The sequence below is a fragment of the Oncorhynchus mykiss genome, chromosome 21 (genome assembly GCF_013265735.2).
Source record: "Oncorhynchus mykiss isolate Arlee chromosome 21, USDA_OmykA_1.1, whole genome shotgun sequence".
NCBI lineage: Eukaryota > Metazoa > Chordata > Actinopteri > Salmoniformes > Salmonidae > Oncorhynchus > Oncorhynchus mykiss.
Window position 1 is genome coordinate 43,733,398 of NC_048585.1, and position 17,060 is coordinate 43,750,457.

Below are 17,060 nucleotides of genomic sequence, written 5' to 3' on the forward strand. Positions count from 1 at the left end.
CCAGCAGTAGACACTAGATGTTGCTAAAACACTCTACCACTCTTGTTTAGACAGCTGATCAGAGCTAAACGAGCAAACACGTTTTACGTTGTACTCAATGTGTTTTACGTTGTACTCAATGTGTTTTATGTTGTACTCAATGTGTTTTATGTTGTACTCAATGTGTTTTACATTGTACTCAATGTGTTTTATGTTGTACTCAATGTGTTTTATGTTGTACTCAATGTGTTTTATGTTGTACTCAATGTGTTTTACGTTGTACTCAATGTGTTTTACGTTGTACTCAATGTGTTTTACATTGTACCCAATGTGTTTTATGTTGTACTCAATGTGTTTCATATTGTAGTCAATGTGTTTCATGTTGTACTCAATGTGTTTCATGTTGTACTCAATGTGTTTTACGTTGTACTCAATGTGTTTCATGTTGTACTCAATGTGTTTCATGTTGTACTCAATGTGTTTCATGTTGTACTCAATGTGTTTCATGTTGTACTCAATGTGTTTCATGTTGTACTCAATGTGTTTCATGTTGTACTCGATGTGTTTTACATTGTACTTAATGTGTTTTACGTTGTACTCAATGTGTTTCATGTTGTACTTAATGCGTTTTACTCAATGTGTTTCATGTTGTACTCCATGCGTTTTACATTGTACTCAATGTGTTTTACATTGTACTCAATGTGTTTTATGTTGTACTCAATGTGTTTTATGTTGTACTCAATGTGTTTTATGTTGTACTCAATGTGTTTTATGTTGTACTCAATGTGTTTTACGTTGTACTCAATGTGTTTTACGTTGTACTCAATGTGTTTTACATTGTACTCAATGTGTTTTATGTTGTACTCAATGTGTTTCATATTGTAGTCAATGTGTTTCATGTTGTACTCAATGTGTTTCATGTTGTACTCAATGTGTTTTACGTTGTACTCAATGTGTTTCATGTTGTACTCAATGTGTTTCATGTTGTACTCAATGTGTTTCATGTTGTACTCAATGTGTTTCATGTTGTACTCAATGTATTTCATGTTGTACTCAATGTGTTTCATGTTGTACTCGATGTGTTTTACATTGTACTTAATGCATTTTACGTTGTACTCAATGTATTTCATGTTGTACTCCATGTGTTTTACATTGTACTCAATGCGTTTTTACATTGTACTCAATGTGTTTTACATTGTACTCAATGTGTTTCATGTTGTACTTAATGCGTTTTACGTTGTACTCAATGTGTTTCATGTTGTACTCCATGTGTTTTACATTGTACTCAATGCGTTTTTACATTGTACTTAATGCGTTTTACGTTGTACTCAATGTATTTCATGTTGTACTCCATGTATTTCATGTTGTACTCAATGTGTTTCATGTTGTACTCAATGTATTTCATGTTGTACTCAATGTGTTTCATGTTGTACTCAATGTGTTTCATGTTGTACTCAATGTATTTCATGTTGTACTCAATGTGTTTCATGTTGTACTCGATGTGTTTTACATTGTACTTAATGCGTTTTACGTTGTACTCAATGTATTTCATGTTGTACTCCATGTGTTTTACATTGTACTCAATGCGTTTTTACATTGTACTTAATGCGTTTTACGTTGTACTCAATGTGTTTCATGTTGTACTTAATGCGTTTTACGTTGTACTCAATGTGTTTCATGTTGTACTCCATGTGTTTTACATTGTACTCAATGCGTTTTTACATTGTAGTCAATGTGTTTTACATTGTACTCAATGTGTTTTACATTGTACTCAATGCGTTTTACGTTGTACTCAATGGTGAGAGAACTGCGCATTGTTGTGAGTTGATGTGAAAGGTTGTTTGTTTATATATCAGCATACAACTTGAATGAAGGCCTACACACCGTTCCCCTGCTACGCTCCTGACCCCTGAGTACACTCAAGATCTGTCAGGGTGTAAGAATAGAAGATAACGTGTGAGGAGAGAGAGAGAGAGAGAGAGAGAGAGAGAGAGAGAGAGAGAGAGAGAGAGAGAGAGAGGGAGGGAGAGGGAGAGAGAGAGAGAGAGAGAGAGAGAGAGAGAGAGAGAGAGAGAGAGAGAGAGAGAGAGGGAGAGGGAGAGGGAGAGGGAGAGAGAGAGAGAGAGAGAGAGAGAGAGAGAGAGAGAGGGAGAGAGAGAGGGAGAGAGAGAGAGAGAGGGAGAGAGAGAGAGCATTGGGGTTCTATGCGTGCATGACAGTGTGTGTGTGTGTGTGTGTGTGTGTGTGTGTGTGCGCAGTCTACCTCCAGGTACATCCACTGCCTCTGGACAGTGAGGATCACCTCTGTGACCTCCAGCACCAGAGAGAGGCAGCGTTCCCAGTGGTCCACTTCCTTCTCAAAGGCCCTGACGAACCTGGACGCCTTCATGGTGGAGAGGGTCACCTGGTTGTCCTCCAGGGTCTGGAACACTTCCTCTGTACCCCTGGAGGGTTTAGGAGACACCGGGTCAGATGGAACAAGGTCCACACGTATTATAATGACTGGACCCATTCAAATACATGTCGTTTGAAATAAGCAGAGTTTGACCGATGACTAAAACCCTTCTCAAAGAAAAAAGAGAAGCATTTGACATTTTCAGAGAACAAAAAAAGAGATATATATTTTGCGTTTATTCAAACATACTATACGTGCATACATATCACAATTATTCAAACACATATTACAAGATAGAATATGTTTCTGTCCTCCAGTCTGTTTCTGAGTCTCCAGTCTGAGTAGGGATATAACAGTACTGTGTAGCTACTGTACTCTGAACAGCTATTATCACTGACTCTCACACACACACGCACACACACACACACACACACACACACACACACACACACACACACACACACACACACGTTCTCTCTACACCTAAGAAAGAACAGCCCTCACAACAGGGAACAGCCCTCACAACAGCAGAACAGACCTTTCCTATACCTCACTAGCTGAACCTCTCTAAAATATGATAACAAAGAAAACAGAGTGGTGAGGAGCTGAGGGACTGAGGAGGGTATGATGGGGGAGGCTGGAGTTGAAGAGGGGGGCCGAGGTAACCAGAGCTCTCAGAAACAGAAATAAAGGGGACAAAGTAAGAAGCTGTGGTCTCCGCCCCCCACCCCCCCCTAGCGTGCCTGGTAACCATGGCAGCAGCCTCGTGCGGCACTGCAGCCGTCGCCATGCCAACGGCCTTCTGCGGGGATCAGACGCGGTGGGTGACACCTGACGCATACACACACAGACACAAACAGGCAGACACACACAAGTACACACACCTGCAAACCCTCAAAAGCAGGAATACACACATAAAGGCACGGCTGACACACACACACACACACACACACACACACACACAGAGATCATGACTTCAGCAGGTGTGCAGAGAGGCAACTATTCTTTCATTTCATCAGACGTGGTGTATTCTGAGCACACTGTGTATTAGACACATACACACAGCGGTACACAAGCGCGCCCATATCACTGTTGTCCACGTATTAATAACCAGTCCTCCAATGTCAATTTGAGTTCTCAAGGACTGTGGTGCAGAGAGAGACAGGGCCATGCAGAGAGGAGAGGAGAGAGAGGGCCTTAATGTATTCACACTGAGTCCCGTCACCACAGGAACTACAGGTTCAACTACCTACAATACCAGACTGGGTGGTTTGGGGGTTGTCAGCATAGCCTACCTGTTGTTTCACCACATTAGGTGGGAGAGATAGGATAGGATTCAAATAGTGTTCTAAATGAGAGAGAGAGAGAAAGAAAAAGAGAGAGGGAGTGAGTGAGTGAGAGAGATAGATAGAAATAAAAAAGAGAGAGAGAGAGAGAGAAAGAAAAAAGACAGAGTGAGAGCGAGAGAGAGTGTGAGAGAGAGAGAGAGAGAGAGAGAGAGAGAGAGAGAGAGAGAGAGAGATATGGGTTATTGAGGGAAGGGCAATGAAAAGAGGAGGCTAGGTTATCCGCACGCTCCATCAGCTAGGGACACACACACACACAGCTCAGAGCGCACACACACACGCATGGCGCATAGGGCATACACTGCTCAGAGCACACACACAATGCTTAAATGCACACACACACAATCACTCAAAGCACAGGTACACACTGTTAGTGACTAATCACACACTCTCCATAATGTACACTGAGATTAGGAACACCTAATTTGTCCCCCCCCCCCCCCCCCCCCCCGCTCAATTCGACAGGGCAAGGGCTCTACAAGGTGTCAAAAGCGTTTCACAGGGATGTTGGCCCATGCTACCACTTACACATTCAAGACCCTATGTTCACTCTGCTCTGCTTGTAATGCCACACCCACACACACACTAACTCATCATGTACAGCCATACAACTGTCAACTGATCCAAAAAAATACAAAGACAAGCAAACGCATGACACGCACAAAAACACGCACACTGAGCCGACACACACACATCACTATGTCTCCATCGACTGCTGATGCAATATACGCTGACCACAAACTCACTTACCAACAACACTCGCCACACTCTGCACATATGCTTGACTTGATCCATCCATCCGCCACACACAAACACACACACACAAACATAATACATGCTGAAGGATCTGGTGTTATCCAGCAGAGCTAGAGAAGGAATGTGTGTGAGCTCGGACCTCAGGGCTAGTGCCCAGAGAGCTGCCTGCCTGAATGGAGCCCAGAGACAGACCTGTGGGGAGGTGTGTGTGTGTGTGTGTGTGTGTGTGTGTGTGTGTGTGTGTGTGTGTGTGTGTGTGTGTGTGTGTGTGTGTGTGTGTGTGTGTGTGTGTGTGTGTGTGCCTGATTACTGTACAGACAGGTGAATAGCCATTACTGCTGTTTACTGTATACTGTAGCTATTGTATACGTGTGTGTGCATTTTGCTTTGATGATATTTCACATGAAGGCTGTGGAATATCTGTTGGTGATGTGTGTGTGTGTGTGTGTGTGTGTGTGTGTGTGTGTGTGCAGGGCTCAACAAAAACCAAAACTGGCTGTGTTGTGTTGTGTCGTCTGAATGGACATCTAAAATATAATAATCCCACAACAATCCCAATATCAAACAATTAGTCCGATCAGAATTGGATCAGAGAGGCATTGGAATAATATTCAAATCTATTTCTCATGAACTTAAATAAAAAAAGCCGACATGTCAAAGTGTATGTGATACGCTGGTTACAGCCTCATGTCCAAACCTATGCTCACATGAGGGAGGCGGCAGAAAATGTGGCCAAACATGGGAAGTTCGGCTCTTTTTATCGACTCATTCAGTCAAAACAGCAACTCTTTCAACTAATTTCTTTCATTTGAGTCAGTAAACCCGCAGACTTGTAAACGTGTGTCGTGTGCTTAAAAAAACAACGTAATTTGTTTATTGCTAGGCAAACAAAAAATATTATTTCTTTACTGCCGTGAAAGGTGATAAGCACCATATTGTTCTCGAACTGCATCCCCCAAAACAATTTGTTCTTGAGTTCAAGTTTGTTGAGCAGAGCCTGTGTACGTTTTGGTTCTACAAAGCAGTGTCCATTATAACATTCAATAATCAATTAATTTAATTCAATCTTGCACCATGTGATCAATTATCAGTTCTAAACATGTCTTTATCTTCTCTATGCTCATTATCTACTGTTGAAGTCGGAAGTTTACGTACACCTTAGTCAAATACATTTAAACTCAGTTTTTCACAATTCCTGACATTTAATCCGAATAAAAATTCCCTGTCTTAGGTCAGTTAAGATCACCACTTTATTTTCAGAATGTGAAATGTCAGAAAATCAGTAGAGAGAATTATTTATTTCAGCTTTTATTTCATTCATCACATTCCCAGTGGGTCAGAAGTTTACATACACTCAATTAGTATTTGGTAGCTTTGCCTTTAAATTGTTTAACTTGGGTCAAATGTTTTGGGTAGCCTCCCACAAGCTTCCCACAATAAGTTGGTTGAATTTTGGCCCATTCCTCCTGACAGAGCTGGTGTAACTCAGTCAGGTTTGTAGGCCTCCTTGCTTGCACACGCTTTTTCAGTTCTACACACAAATGTTCTATAGGATTGAGGTCAGGGCTTTGTGACGGCCACTCCAATACCTTGACTTTGGTGTCCTTAAGCCATTTTGCTTGGAAGTATGCTTGAGGTTTAACTTTAACTTCCTGACTGATGTCTTGAGATGTTGCTTCAATATATCCACATAATTTTCCTACCTCATGATGCCATTTATTTTGTGAAGTGCACCAGTCCCTCCTGCAGCAAAGCACCCCCAGCAACATGATGCTGCCAACCCCGTGCTTCACGGTTGGGATGGTGTTCTTCAGCTTGCAAGCATCCCGCCTTTTTCCTCCAAACATAACGATGGTCATTATGGCCAAACAGTTCTATTTTTGTTTCATCAGACCAGAGGACATTTCTCCAAAAAGCACAATCTTTGTCCCCATGTGCAATTGCAAACCGTAGTCTGGCTTTTCTTATGGCAGTTCCTTGCTGAGCGGCCTTTCAGGTTATGTCGATATAGGACTCGTTTTACTGTGGATATAGATACTTCTGTACCTGTTTCCTCCAGAATCTTCACAAGGTCCTTTGCTGTTGTTCTGGGATTGATTTGCACTTTTCGCACCAAAGTACATTTATCTCTAGGAGACAGAAAGCGTCTTCTTCCTGAGCGGTATGACGGCTGCGTGGTCCCATGGTGTTTATACTTGCATACTATTGTTTGTACAGATGAACATGGTACCTTCAGGCATTTGGAAATTGCTCCCAAGGATGAACCAGGCTTGTGGAGGTCTACAATTTTTTTCTGAGGTCTTGGCTGATTTCTTTTGATTTTCCCATGATGTCAAGCAAAAAGGCACTGAGTTTGAAGATAGGCCTTGAAATACATCCACAGGTACACCTCTAATTGACTCAAATGATGTCAATTAGCCTATCAGAAGATTCTAAAGCCATGACATAATTTCCTGGAATTTTCCAAGCTGTTTATAGGCACAGTCAACATAGTGTATGTAAACTTCTGACCCACTGGAATTTCGATAAAGTGAATTATAAGTGAAATAATCTGCCTGAAAACAATTGATGGAAACATAACTTGTGTCATACACAACATAGATGTCCTAACCGACTTGCCAAAACTATAGTTTGTTAAGCCCTGACCTTTTGAGAACTGTGTTTTCCCGATAAATACAACTTTATCAACATTTTAAGCTAAATGGTCTGATCTGTTCCATCAGCCTCATTGGGGTAAAAAATAAAAAATAACAAGTAAAAAATCTGTCCTCACACTAAAAGAAACATGGCGGGAGGAACAGGTGAGAGACAAGCAAAGGGAGCTGACAGAAGTCTCCTGCATCGACTGTATTACTGAGGACCTCCTCTGAGACCCAACACACACACAAACAAAGGGGCAACAGCATACAGAAACACACACACTATGATCTCCAAAAATGTCAGGCTGCCCTCAGTTAGAAATATGTTTCAGATAATTGGGACCATATCTGGAAACAACAGTGAGTTCTTTGTGTTTTATGTCTCTGTGAAGCTAGTGAAGCCAACTGTATTTGTCTGAATCTAAGACACCTTGTGAATACGAGTGTGTATCTTATTATCTCTACTGTACATGAGTTTTGTGCATTTACCTGAGTGAGCATGCATGTGTATCTGCACTGCATGTGTGTGTGCGCGTGCGTGCGTGTGTGTATGTTTGATTGAATGCTTGTTTGTGTGTCTAGCAACCCTAGGCCTCTTTCATTGCCCCTGGCTTTCATTGACCCCCCCCCCCCATCCATAGACTAGCCTCTTAGTCTTTCCCCCATCCACAGTTGACTCCCTGTGCCTTAGCGTTAGCCTAGCGTAACCGAGCTTTTGTAGTGCTAGCTTTAGCGTAGCCTCCCTAGCTGACTGATGGTGCCTTAGCGTAGTGTTCGCCTCCTAGCCTTTCCCCCCTCCCTGGCCGATCAGCGTAGCTGGCCGGGGATGCTAATTGATTTGGGCTGGAGGTCTAACTCTAATCTGCAGCAGATGGCCAAGGCATTCCTGCATTCTCCAGCAGTCAGCCAAGATCTGCCCAAGGTAATGAAATCCAGGAGAGCGGCTCTCTCTCTCACATACACACACACACAGTTATGCACACACACACACACTCCTATTGGCGTATGGGCTAAGCACTGGGTGGCAGTGTTGGGCTGTGCGAGCCAGACGGGGGAGCACTTTGCACTAAAGACATCATAAAGACACAAATCAATGGCCATCATTTGGAGAGAGGGTAGACCTGGGCTGAAATCATTTTCAGAGGTCTTGTGCGGCATTGCAGAGTAAACAGGGTGAGCACTAAATTACACAGAGGGGAGGCTGGAGAGTGGTGTGTGTGGGGAAATATGTGTGAGAGAGAGAGAGAGAGAGAGAGAGAGAGGGACAGAGAGAGGGCGAGAGAGAGAGAGAGGGGGAGAGAGAAAGAGAGAAAGGACAGAGAGAGAGAGAGAAAGAGAGAGAGAGAGAAATAGAGAAATAGAGAGAGAGGGAGAGAAAGAGAGAGAAAGAGAGAGAGGACAGCAAGAGAGAGAGAAAGAGAGAGAGAGAAAGGGCAGAGAGAGAGAGAGGAAACAGAGAGAGAGAGAGAGAGAGAGAGAGAGAGAGAGAGAGAGAGAGAGAGAGAAAGGGCAGAGAGAGAGAGAGAAAGAGAGAGAGAGAGAGGAAACAGAGAGAGAGAGAGGGGGCTTGTAATGCAATAACAGAACAACACAGAAAGGGAACATAGCTCACTGTAACTACTATCCTCAGCTATCAAGTGCATATGGGACTGTGTGACGGGGAGTGCAGGTTGGGGAGTGTACATTCAAACAGAACAAAAGGGCGTGTGAGTGTGTGTGACTGCCTTTCTCAAGCGTGGGCGGGTGTAGTGCACTGTGTGCTATGTTTTACCAGAGGAGAACATAATGTGTGTGTTCTTGTGTAGTGGAGTACGGACAACAGTGTAGATGCAATTATATACTGTATGAGTGTGATAGTGTTTTTGATTTTAGTGTGCGTGACCGAGTACATAGTGTGAGGTGTGTGTGTGTCCATGAGAGTCTGTGTGTATGCAACTGAAGGATGTGTATTCATGTGTATTCATGGCAACCGGTCTGGGGCCAGTGAGAGATGGGTGGGTGGTAATTACAGGTGATTTGTGCTCCGCCGTGCACAGTGTGTCCTGTCTTCCTGTTATTATAGCCAGAGCACAGAGCAGCACTCTCTCTCACACACACACACACACACACACACACACACACACACACACAGCAGCACAATGCTGTGCAGCCTCAACAGCACTGGCAGAGGAGGCCCCTGGACACATGTCCTCTTTCTCCAGGGACGGGGCCATAACACGCGTTAACCCTCCTATAACCAATGTCAGCCAGACTGTGTGTGTGTGTGTGTGTGTGTGTGTGTGTGTGTGTGTGTGTGTGTGTGTGTGTGTGTGTGTGTGTGTGTGTTTGTGTGCTCTTACCAGGGCGGCCACATCCACATTGTTCGCTTTGGCAGTGTGTATATGTGTGTGTGTCTCCCCACATCTTACTCATACTGTCCATAGCATCATCATCAATCAACTCTTCCCCTGGCAAGACATTGCCATCAGTTATTGAGAGGCACAATAATTCGGAATTGATTTAGTCCCCCACATTGGATATGACAGGTCGGCTAGCTCTGAATACAAAAGGCTCGGTATTTGGAGGAGGGGTGGACGGGTAAATCCTGGAAAAGATGGAAATATTCTGAAGAGTGATCTAAGCTTCGGAGAGATTAAAATAACCCCATCACATGTCCCTACTCCTCTCCTCCTCCTCCCCTCTCCTACTCCTCTCCTAATCGTCTCCTACTCCTCCCCTCCTCCTCTCCTACTCCTCCCCTACTCCTCTCCTACTCCTCCCCTCTCCTACTCCTCTCCTCCCCCTCCTCCTCCTCCTCCTCCCCTACTCCTCCCCTCGCCTACTCCTCCCCTCCTACTCCTCCCCTCCTCCTCCCCTACTTCTCTCCTACTCCTCTCCTACTCCTCTCCCCACTTCTACTCCTCTCCTACTCCTCCTCCCCCCCTCCTACTCCTTCTCCTCCCCCCCTCTCCTAATCCTCTCCTACTCCTCGTCCTTCCCCCCTCTCCTACTCCTCTCCTACTCCTCCTCCTCCTCCCCTAACCCTCTCCTACTCCTCTCATACTCCTCCTCCCCCCCTCCTACTCCTCTCCTACTCCTCCCCTCCTCCTCATCCTCCCCCCCTCTCCTACTCTCCTACTCCTCTCCTACACTTCTCCTACTCCTCTCCTACTCCCCTCACCTACTCCCCTCCTTCCCCTCTACTTCTCCTCTCCTCCTCCTCCCCCCTCTCCTACTCTTCTCCTACTCCCCTCCTCTCCTACTCCTTTAGTCTAGGTATGACTGGGATGATAAGGCAGCAAAATGCACAATTGCTGGGCCTGATTGTGTGTGTGTGTGTGTTTGTCCGGTGCGTGTGTGTGTGTGTGTGTGTGTGTGTGTGCGTGCGTGTGTGCGTGTGCAACAGATTTGGGAAGGAGGGATAGAAAACAGAAAAGAGAAACTGAAACACCAAGCCCACGTTGTCATCCTCTGCTACAGAAAACAGGGGTGTAACTGGGAGCCTATAAATAGAGAGATTGGCATGTGAGGAGGAAGAGAGAGAGAGAGAGAGAGAGAGAGAGAGAGAAGGACCTCTTTAAGCTCCCTTCACTTCTTTCTCACTATCTTTTTCTTTTGCTCATCCACTTCTGCCTCCCCACCTGTCTGTTTATTTCTGTATCCTGTCTATTTGTCTATCTGCCTCCCCACCTGTCTGTTTATTTCTGTATCCTGTCTATTTGTCTATCTGCCTCCCCACCTGTCTGTTTATTTCTGTATCCTGTCTATTTGTCTATCTGGCTCCTCACCTGTCTGTTTATTTCTGTATCCTGTCTATTTGTCTATCTGGCTCCTCACCTGTCTGTTTATTTCTGTATCCTGTCTATTTATTTCTGTACCCTGTCTATTTGTCTATCTGCCTCCCCACCTGTCTGTTTATTTCTGTATCCTGTCTATTTGTCTATCTGCCTCCCCACCTGTCTGTTTATTTCTGTATCCTGTCGATTTGTCTATCTGGCTCGCCACCTGTCTGTTTATTTCTGTATCCTGTCTATTTGTCTATCTGGCTCCCCACCTGTCTGTTTATTTCTGTATCCTGTCTATTTGTCTATCTGCCTCCCCACCTGTCTGTTTATTTCTATATCCTGTCTATTTGTCTATCTGGCTCCCCACCTGTCTGTTTATTTCTGTATCCTGTCTATTTGTCTATCTGCCTCCCCACCTGTCTGTATATTTCTGTATCCTGTCTATTTGTCTATCTGGCTCCTCACCTGTCTGTTTATTTCTATATCCTGTCTATTTGTCTATCTGGCTCCTCACGTGTCTGTTTATTTCTGTATCCTGTCTATTTATTTCTGTACCCTGTCTATTTGTCTATCTGCCTCCCCACCTGTCTGTTTATTTCTGTATCCTGTCTATTTGTCTATCTGCCTCCCCACCTGTCTGTTTATTTCTGTATCCTGTCTATTTGTCTACCTGCCTCCCCACCTGTCTGTTTATTTCTATATCCTGTCTATTTGTCTATCTGGCTCCCCACCTGTCTGTTTATTTCTGTATCCTGTCTATTTGTCTATCTGGCTCCTCACCTGTCTGTTTATTTCTGTATCCTGTCTATTTGTCTATCTGCCTCCCCACCTGTCTGTTTATTTCTGTATCCTGTCTATTTGTCTATCTGCCTCCCCACCTGTCTGTTTATTTCTGTATCCTGTCTATTTGTCTATCTGCCTCCCCACCTGTCTGTTTATTTATGTATCCTGTCTATTTGTCTATCTGGCTCCTCACCTGTCTGTTTATTTCTGTATCCTGTCTATTTGTCTATCTGGCTCCCCACCTGTCTGTTTATTTCTGTATCCTGTCTATTTGTCTATCTGGCTCCCCACCTGTCTGTTTATTTCTGTATCCTGTCTATTTGTCTATCTGCCTCCCCACCTGTCTGTTTATTTCTGTATCCTGTCTATTTGTCTATCTGCCTCCCCACCTGTCTGTTTATTTCTGTATCCTGTCTATTTGTCTATCTGGCTCCCCACCTGTCTGTTTATTTCTGTATCCTGTCTATTTGTCTATCTGCCTCCCCACCTGTCTGTTTATTTCTGTATCCTGTCTATTTGTCTATCTGGCTCCCCACCTGTCTGTTTATTTCTGTATCCTGTCTATTTGTCTATCTGGCTCCCCACCTGTCTGTTTATTTCTGTATCCTGTCTATTTGTCTATCTGGCTCCTCACCTGTCTGTTTATTTCTATATCCTGTCTATTTGTCTATCTGCCTCCCCACCTGTCTGTTTATTTCTGTATCCTGTCTATTTATTTATGTATCCTGTCTATTTGTCTATCTGCCTCCCCACCTGTCTGTTTCTTTTTGTATCCTGTCTATTTGTCTATCTGCCTCCCCACCTGTCTGTTTATTTCTGTATCCTGTCTATTTGTCTATCTGCCTCCCCACCTGTCTGTTTATTTCTGTATCCTGTCTATTTGTCTATCTGCCTCCCCACCTGTCTGTTTATTTCTGTATCCTGTCTATTTGTCTATCTGCCTCCCCACCTGTCTGTTTATTTCTGTATCCTGTCTATTTGTCTATCTGGCTCCTCACCTGTCTGTTTATTTCTGTATCCTGTCTATTTGTCTATCTGCCTCCCCACCTGTCTGTTTATTTCTGTATCCTTTCTATTTGTCTATCTGCCTCCCCACCTGTGTGTTTATTTCTGTATCCTGTCTATTTGTCTATCTGCCTCCCCACCTGTCTGTTTATTTCTGTATCCTGTCTATTTGTCTATCTGCCTCCCCACCTGTCTGTTTATTTCTGTATCCTGTCTATTTGTCTATCTGGCTCCCCACCTGTCTGTTTATTTCTGTATCCTGTCTATTTGTCTATCTGGCTCCTCACCTGTCTGTTTATTTCTGTATCCTGTCTATTTGTCTATCTGGCTCCCCACCTGTCTGTTTATTTCTGTATCCTGTCTATTTGTCTATCTGGCTCCTCATTCCACCCTAATATCACCCCACCATCCCTCGGGGATGCAAACTTGTGAGGGCCCAAAAAGGTGCCAAAAGTGTTTTGCGCGGAAAGTAAGAAAATGTGCTTATTTTCAGAGTAGTGTTGAAAGCAGGGCGGGGGGGGGGTCCTGTTAGCTCTGAACCCCAGGACGCCGTTCCTGAGTTCTGCACACTAACACACGCTCTCCACACAAAACACATTGTAATAATGTATTATTTTATATTGAACATCTATAATGATGGAGTAATGATGTAATAATGTATCATATGATAAATTGCTCTAGTTGTTATTTATTTTGTAAACAATACAAAACATACACATACAAATGACAGCATCATACAAACAACAACTACATCACACCTGCCCAGACCCACTAGCCCCCCCCCCCCCCCGCATCACTTTCCGTCTCTCTCTCACGTCTCTTTCCGTAGCCCACACAATTTCAATTTTTCCATCGTATTAATGATGGCAGATTGATTGATTTCCACGTTTTTTCAACGTGAGTGATGAGAAGTGAATCGTCCGACCCATCGGGTATCTCACTACACCCCCATATGCTGTGTCTTGTAATATGCAGACGGATGAAATATGCAGACGGATGAAATACTTCTGATAGCCAACTTTCTAGATCCGCCCACAACTTCCAGACTATATAGCGTTCCCTAGAAAGCACGGGTTATTGTGTCATTTACACTTTAGACATGACTCTGCCGTTGTGCTGTAGAATTGGTGATTTTTGTCTCTTGTATAATACGTTTCATGCATTAGTTTATACTGGGTTAAGAGGTTGTTAGTTGGACATGCTCTCTGCAAGATTTTGTATATATCTTCCCTATCATATGAACAACATTTTCTGACTTAAGTAAGAGTTCCCTCAAGGCTGCTCTGATGTCCAAAAGATTTCTAATCAAAATGTTAGGAGATGTAACTTTTAAGTTGCATATAGTTGAAATGATCCGTCCAAACTGACCTCAGAATTCTGTTCTGGAAATAAATGTATTTCCTGTTACCAGGTCATTTACGGTTTCCATGCTTTTAGTTTCCCATGTGGACCAATTTACCGGTGAATAGTGAAAAGCTATCCGAGGATTGTTCCAAAGGGGTACGTTTTTAGGGAGAGATATTGGTTCTTGTAGAAAACGCTTCATTTTCTGCCATGTTGTTATAGTGTTCTTAACTGTGAGGTCGTTCATGTTCTTAGCTCCATCCTTTGAAAACAGAAAGGATTCTGGGGATGTGCATGTGCATCTTCAATATGATCCCATTGTTCCTCTTTAGTGCATTTAACTATATGTTGTAAGTAAAAGCTAGGGTGGCGAGTTGATACAATTCCAAGACTAGAAAGTTAAAACCACCCTCAGATTTAGGAAGATGTCAAACGTTCCTTGCGACGTAATTGTTTTAGTCCTATTTGGACTCCAGGAAGAGTAGCTGTTGCCTTGCGGTGGCTAATTGGGATCCTAATAAACACTAAATACTGCTCCCAACTTAGAAAAGAAACACCAGAAAAATAAGTTGTTTTTCATTAAGATATAGCTTGGAATGTTGCTCTTTCCGTGCAATACAAATTTGAACAACCAGGTTGTTAGCTAGCTAGGTAACATGACAACAAAAAAAGGTTGTTTCTTATCAAACCAAAAAAGAGCGTCCCACGAGTAGTTTAAAACGGCCCAAAACATGGTTTATGAAATGATATAACATACGCGCCAATCCGCCGGTAGAAACAAGCGTAACAACAGAAGACTCATCAGTGTCTACACAACCCAGCTCGTCATCACCACTTAATCACATTTCTAAAAACTGACGGAGATGCGCAGAAAGAGCACATTTCTCCTCTCTATCTATCTCTGTTATTCCTCCCTCTTTCTCTCTCTCACTCTCCTTCTCCCCCCCTCCTCTCTATCTATCTCTGTTATTCCTCCCTCTTTCTCTCTTTCACTCTCCTTCTCCCCCCCTCCTCTCTATCTATCTCTGTTATTCCTCCCTCTTTCTCTCTCTCACTCCTTCTCCCCCCTCCTCTCTCTCTCTCCTTCCCCCTCCTCTCTATCTATCTCTGTTATTCCTCCCTCTTTCTCTCTCACTCTCCTTCTCCCCCCCTCCTCTCTCTCTCTCCTTCCCCCTCCTTCTCCCCCCTCCTCTCTATCTATCTCTGTTATTCCTCCCTCTTTCTCTCTCTCACTCTCCTTCTCCCCCCCTCTCTCTCTCTCGCTCTCTGTCTCTCCTTCCCCCTCCTTCTACCCCCCTCTGTCTCGTCTTCGCCCCCCCCCCTCTCTCTCGCTCTCTGTCTCTCTTTCCCCCTCCTTCTACCCCCCTCTCTCGGCTTCGCCCCCCCACTCCCCCACCTCCCTCTGCGGTGCATGTGTCTCCATAAGCAGTGACCTGGCAGTGGCTCACTGGTGGGCGAGAGAAGCTGACGTGACACGTGGAGAGAGATGGGGGAGGAGAGAGATAGAGAGGAAAAATGGAGAGAGATGGGGGAGAAGAGAGATAGAGAGGAAAAAGGGAGAGAGATGGGGGAGGAGAGAGATAGAGAGGAAAAAGGGAGAGAGATGGGGGAGGAGAGAGATAGAGAGGAAAAAGGGAGAGAGATGGGGGAGGAGAGAGATAGAGAGGAAAAAGGGAGAGAGATGGGGGAGGAGAGAGATAGAGAGGAAAAAGGGAGAGAGATGGGGGAGGAGAGAGATAGAGAGGAAAAAGGGAGAGAGATGGGGGAGGAGAGAGATAGAGAGGAAAAAGGGAGAGAGATGGGGGAGGAGAGAGATAGAGAGGAAAAAGGGAGAGAGATGGGGAGGAGAGAGATAGAGAGGAAAAAGGGAGAGAGATGGGGGAGGAGAGAGATAGAGAGGAAAAAGGGAGAGAGATGGGGTAGGAGAGAGATAGAGAGGAAAAAGGGAGAGAGATGGGGGAGGAGAGAGGTAGAGAGGAAAAAGGGAGAGAGATGGGGGAGGAGAGAGATAGAGAGGAAAAAGGGAGAGAGATGGGGGAGGAGAGAGATAGAGAGGAAAAAGGGAGAGAGATGGGGGAGGAGTGAGATAGAGAGGAAAAAGGGAGAGAGAGACGCTGCTGCCGCTTTTATTCCTGACACCTCTCAACCTCCGCTTCTTTCCATCAGACAATTTTAGACAAACTCACACTGACAGACACAAATATACTGTTGACATACACAGACACGCGCAGAGACAAATATACTGTAGACATACACAGACACGTGCAGAGACAAAAATACTGTAGACATACACAGACACGCGCAGAGACAAATATACTGTAGACATACACTGACACGCGCAGAAACAAATATACTGTAGACATACACTGACACACGCAGAAACAAATATACTGTAGACATACACTGACACACGCAGAAACAAATATACTGTAGACATACACTGACACACGCAGAAACAAATATACTGTAGACATACACTGACACACGCAGAAACAAATATACTGTAGACATACACTGACACACGCAGAAACAAATATACTGTAGACATACACTGACACACGCAGAAACAAATATACTGTAGACATACACTGACACACGCAGAAACAAATATACTGTAGACATACACTGCGTGTACAAAACATTAGGAACACCTGCTCTTTCCATGACATAGACTGGCAAGGTGAATCCAGATGAAAGCTACAGTGGGGCAAAAAAGTATTTAGCCACCAATTGTGCAAGATCTCCCACTTAAAAAGATGAGAGAGGCCTGTAATTTTCATCATAGGTACACTTCAACTATGACAGACAAAATGAGAAAAAAAATCCAGAAAATCACATTGAAGGATTTTTAATGAATTTATTTGCAAATTATGGTGGAAAATAAGTATTTGGTCAATAACAAAAGTTTATCTCAATACTTTGTTATATACCCTTTGTTGGCAATGACAGAGGTCAAACGTTTTCTGTAAGTCTTCACAAGGTTTTCACACACTGTTGCTGGTATTTTGGCCCATTCCTCCATGCAGATCTCCTCTAGAGCAGTGATGTT

General features: G+C 44.0%; 1 protein-coding gene across 1 annotated transcript in view; it reads right to left on the reverse strand.

Annotated features, from left to right (window-relative positions):
- Window positions 1-17,060, reverse strand: part of dnah2 (dynein, axonemal, heavy chain 2) — a 217,575-nt gene that overhangs the window by 109,767 nt on the left and 90,748 nt on the right. The window contains exon 29 of the mRNA XM_036957925.1: window positions 2,243-2,423. Coding sequence (XP_036813820.1) covers window positions 2,243-2,423 — 181 coding nt within the window. The remainder of the gene's footprint in view (window positions 1-2,242; window positions 2,424-17,060) is intronic.